Consider the following 5,461-nt stretch of genomic DNA (forward strand, 5'->3'; position numbering starts at 1 on the left):
AGCATATATATACATATATTATGTATATATATGTATATATATATATATACATATATATATATACATGTATATATATATATATACATGTATATATATATGTATATATATACATATATGTATATATATACATATATATATATATATATATATTTATATATATATGTGTGTAATATATAATATATATATATATATATATATATATATATATATATATATATATATATATATATATATATATATATATGTATATATATATATATATATATTCAGGTGAGGTGGCTCTTCTTCTACTGGTACCATGTAACCTAATACTACCTGCCACATGGTCGGACTGTTGGCGACTAAATCGGTTCCCTCAACTGGCTATCCGGAAGTGACGAGGTATATTGGGCATCCAGAAGGAGGAAAAAGAAAACCACCAAAAGATCAGATGAACTCTGTTATGGGTCACTAACCCACGTGTTTGCCGTGCATGGCATCCCTCCAAAGCCTGGAGACAGGAGTCCTGGAGGCTTATTGGTATCCCACTACCGTGGTTGTACCTAGGTGCACCGTTGGGACTAGCAACACGCCTTTTTGGTCCTCTATTCATGCCGGGACAGGTGGCCCCTCTTGGCTCGGAGAGGCAAATCAGCTGGGTTGACTGACTTGAATTTGTGGGTCAGGCACGCCCTGAATCAACTAACTAACACCTGGGCTGATACCGCACGGCTCGCGGCTGCCATCCCCTAGTGTCAAGGTGGCGGGTGTATATACTCTGTCATGACCTCTGGGTCTATTGGGTTAATATGTATACTCAAATCTTGGTCTCCTCGTTGGGCTCGGTGGTGGGTGGGGGCGTGGCAGAGCGAATTACAGGCATATGTCCATGAGAACCATACTGGACACATATGGTGGGGATGGACTTGCAACCCGCTGTGCGAGGTGCCTGGATGTTGCAAATGAGGCACAAACACGTCTCGAGTCAGGTCCTGGGTGACCTTCCGGCTGGCTCTCACTATGGGTGCTTGGAACATTCTTCCTCTCAGGGCTCCCGACTACCCTTTTTATCGGCGGAGCTAAGGAAGCTTTGAGTGGATAGATTGTCTCTCTCAGAGGTGAGAAGATCAGGCAACGGCGTGATCAGTAGTGAGGGTTACACCTACTTCTGGTCAAGCCGAACCGATGGGACCCATCGCGTGGGAGTAGCTGTAGGTATATCTAGCCGACTACAGCATGATATTGTCAAGGTTACTCCGGTTGATGGGCTTATGATACTGGTGAAGCTGAATCACACCGTGGACTTCATCTCTTTTATTGCATTATATACTCCCACTGAGGTATATAACCTTGAAGAGAAAGAGATGTTTGAATCTATAGTTGACCAGTACCCGCCAGATGACACACTTATTGTTTTGGGCGACTTCAATGCAGTTCCCAGCACCGACAAGGATGGCTATGAAGTATGTATTGGATTCTATATTTCTGGAACCAGGATGATCAACAGTTCTCTCCTTTTGAACTTTGCAAAGTCTAGAAGGCTGAGGATTGCTGGTTCCTGGTTCCAGAGACGAGAGCCACACCGATGGACATAGTATAGTAATGCCGGAGGAGTGGTCAAGGAGATCGATCACATACTTGTTAGCACTCATTGGAAGATCCTACAGAACTGCAGGGTTTATCGAAGTGCTGAATTCTTTGGGACCGATCATAGCCTTGTGGTCGCAACACTCAGACTGCGTATCAAATCCAGGAGGATCCCGAGATGTAACCCCCACCTGGATTTCATCTGGAGAAACTTAGGGATGATGTTTGTGCATATGAGCATGCGATAGAAATTTCTAATTTGTTTGAAGCACTTGGCTCCCTTAAGGACCCTGAAGAACTGTGGAAAACTGCCGAGGAGTGCGTTGGAAAGCGTCCAAAGTCGAGGGATGGTGTGGTGTCGCGGGAGGTACTGGGGAGTATAGAATTAGGCCGCGCTGCTGTATTGGCTTGGGATCTGGACCAATACAGGGCTCAGAAACGGCGAGATAGAGCTCTCATGAGAATGGATAAGGAGAGGTACGTAAGGGGAATCACTGAAGATGTCGAGGGACATTTTAATGTGAATGACCTCAGGTATGCTTACAGAACCCTGAAAAAAAAAATCCGTTCTAAATCTGTGACCAAGAAGAGCACAATCCCAATAGCTGATGGCAAACTAGTCAGGTGTGGAGGGGTGTAGCCCCTTTGTCGAGTACTCTGAGGAGTTACTCATGAATGATTCTCTAAGCGGACAGCTTTCCATCACTGGTGTTCATGTGGCAGTTCCCGATCTACCGTTAGACGAATCTCCACCCTCTCTGACAGAGGTCAAAGAAGCAGCTGGCATCTGCAGCATCAGTGTGGAATTTCTAAAAGCTAGTGGTGAAGCCATGGTACTGTTTGGTTTCTGGCAGTCCGATACCATTCCTTCTGACTGGAAAAAAGGATCTGGTCGTCCCTGTCTGTAGAGGGAAAGGGGACCGGCAGGACTACAACAACTACAGCGGTATTACACTACTCAGTGTGCCAGGTAAGGTGTTTACCCATCTACTACTAACACGGATTCGTTCACATCTGCCAAGGAGGCCTGAACAGTCTGGGTTCAAGCCAGGTAAGTCAACAACTGATTGGATCCTAGCGCTTTGTATTCTTGTGGAACACCGACGTGAGTTTCACCACCGCACAACAAACGCCTGGGTAAACCACATCAAAGAAAAACAACATTTACCTAAATGGAACCAAGCAAACATTTTACATGAAAACCTAAACAAACCACAAAGAAAAACATTAGAAGCAATATATATAAACACCAACGATTACATCAACAATAGAACAGGAGATATCAAGACTGCAAAACATGCCGCCAAATACGCCATGAGACAATTGTTCACACAAAACAAACAAACAACTACCTCCGCCCGCGACACATCTGACCCTACATGACCACCAAGCCAAGCAGCATACGGAATCTCACCCCGCGTCCCTCATGAACCACAGCAACTGCCCTATAAATACCAATGATTTAATTCTCTGTAAATATTACCTCTGAAGAAGCCTCAAAGGCAAAACCGGTCAGGAATAAAGTCTCTTGTTCCCAATCGTGTCTTTCCATTGTTACCATTCATATATATATGTATATATATATATATATATATATATATATATATATATATATATATATATATATATATATATATATGTGTGTGTGTGTGTGTGTGTGTGTGTGCGTGCGTGTGCGTGCGTGTGTGTGTGTGTGTGTGTTCGTGTGTGTGTGTATGTGCGTGTGTGTGTGTTCGTGTGTGTGTGTGTGTGTGTGTGTAGACTTGTGTAGTTCTACATTAGCTTGGAGACGTTCAGACAAAGGCGTCGATTGGGTTCTTTTATTGGTAAAACTTGAAAGTAGCGTAGTCAAGCTTCGTTTGGCTCTCGCCACGTAGAGCGCGGTCAAGAAAATGTTCGTCGTTTGCCAACACGGTTATAATTACATAAATCTGTTTTCCTTATGATTAAATCTATATACAATATAAAACTGAGTGTGAACACCTAGTATAACTTATACACATATATACAGAAAGAAACATTATCCTATCGACGCAATTAATAACTTGTCGTATGGTAACATTGCACGGCCGACCTCTGGTCGGGATGCAGGTGGTTTTGACGGTTGGAATCTGAGATCAAGCCAAAATGACCGCGGATCGGGTCAGACAATGGATAGTTCGTTGAAGCTTGCTGATACCACCAAGATCTGACGTTGTGTAGCTAATGCATGCGCGTGAACACGCTAGTATAAGTTATAGGTACGCATATATACAAAAAGAAATATTATCCTATCGACGTAATTAATAACTTGTCGTAAGGTAACATTGTATGCTCGACCCTCTGGTCGGGATGCAGGTGGCTTTGATGGTTGGAATCTGAAGTGACCGCGGTTCGGGTCAGATAATGGATGGTTCGTTGAAGCTTACTAATACCACCAAGATCTGACGTCATTTAGCTAATGCATGCGCGTGCGGGTGTGCACTCTAGTATAGAATTAATCAATGATATTCAATCTACAGGCATTTCTTGCAACAGATGCTCAGTACTGCTAGCATTCGCTGACCACAGCGAGGTGAATGTTCAAAGAAGGTAAAAATATAATGATTTGATATATAAGATAAATGTACATGTATTTTGAGCAATTTCATCACAGGAAAATACTACTGTTTAAAATAAGTACATGTGGGAATAGATAATTCCGTTCACCTAGGCAAGATGCAATCTTATGAAGGGGTAGTGCCAACTAATGATGGAATGTTCTCTATGTCGAGGTCACGGGGAACTCTTTTGATATGATTTTTGTGCAATACGGTCTTTGTAAGATCGTGCAACCTGAATGCTTTAACTTTATTATTTGAATCCTGTCCAATAATACGAAAAGGTCCATTGAATGTAGAGGAGAGCTTTGTGGCGGGGTGTGGTTGAGGGTGTAAACAATGTCTCCAAGTTCAAAAGTACAATCTCCGGCCGATTTGTTATACAGACAAATATCTTCCTTAGCCAAATTAAGAATATTACGGATTCTTTTAAAAAGACTATTGGAATTTGCTACTTTGACCTTAACAAAATCATTGAAATTGTAAATGGGAGGTAGTTCTGAAACAAGGTCATATGGGAGTCTTTTGTCCGAGCCAAAGAGGACAAAATGAGGTGATACCGATAATGATCTGTTTATGGCACCGTTAATGCAACCTTGAATCATGGGGATATATTCATCCCAAGAAGGGTGAAGATCAGAAGCAAGGTATCGAAGAACATTGAGAATCTTTCGGTTCTGGCGTTCAGCTAAGCCATTTGAACTAGGGTGGTAAGCAGTAGTATTACATTTTGGGATTTGAAAGGATTAACAAATACTTGTCAGAAATCAGATTTTTGGGTGTAGTGAAGAGGCATATGAGTGTTGTGCTGTCTTGTCTGGTAGGGGAGAAAGAATACAGGATTGGAAAAACGGTCGACACAGACAAAGAAGTATGGATTTCCGCTGGGTGTAAGTGATAACTTAAGGAGGTCAACAGCTACTGTATCGGATGGTTTGCAAGGGGAGGGATAATTGGGGAACATGCCCGCTGATGTGACCTTTGTGTAACGCACAAGAGTGACAAACATCTATGTGGGAGTGTATATAATTTCTCATGGTTAACCAGAATTATTGCAATCTAGCTTGTGTAACGCATTTCTCCTTGCCAGTATGTGCGACAATGGAGGATTCGTATAGGAGTTTCGGAATTTCAGGAATGAGTTCCGTAGGAACTACAAATTGAAACACTTACCGGTTGGGCTCCTGTTTGTTGGTTAGTGTTATTTTGTGATAGAGTATGGCATCAACTAACGTGTAATTGTTGAGATTGGGAGGGCAATTTTCTGTGCTAGTTGTGTCTACGGATTCGAGGAAGTATAAAAAAGTTTCCATAGA

General features: G+C 42.3%; 1 protein-coding gene across 1 annotated transcript; it reads left to right on the plus strand.

Annotated features, from left to right (window-relative positions):
- Positions 1–862: 862 nt before the first annotated feature.
- LOC143032686 (uncharacterized) lies at positions 863–1,574 on the plus strand. The gene is made up of 2 exons (XM_076197571.1): positions 863–968; positions 1,096–1,574. The coding sequence occupies exons 1-2, from the start codon at positions 863–865 to the stop codon at positions 1,572–1,574; spliced, it is 585 nt and encodes a 194-aa protein (XP_076053686.1).
- The last annotated feature ends 3,887 nt before the right edge of the window (positions 1,575–5,461 follow it).

This window comes from Oratosquilla oratoria, chromosome 14 (assembly GCF_046742065.1).
Source record: "Oratosquilla oratoria isolate Oo_2021 chromosome 14, ASM4674206v1, whole genome shotgun sequence".
In the NCBI taxonomy this organism is placed as follows: Eukaryota; Metazoa; Arthropoda; class Malacostraca; order Stomatopoda; family Squillidae; genus Oratosquilla; species Oratosquilla oratoria.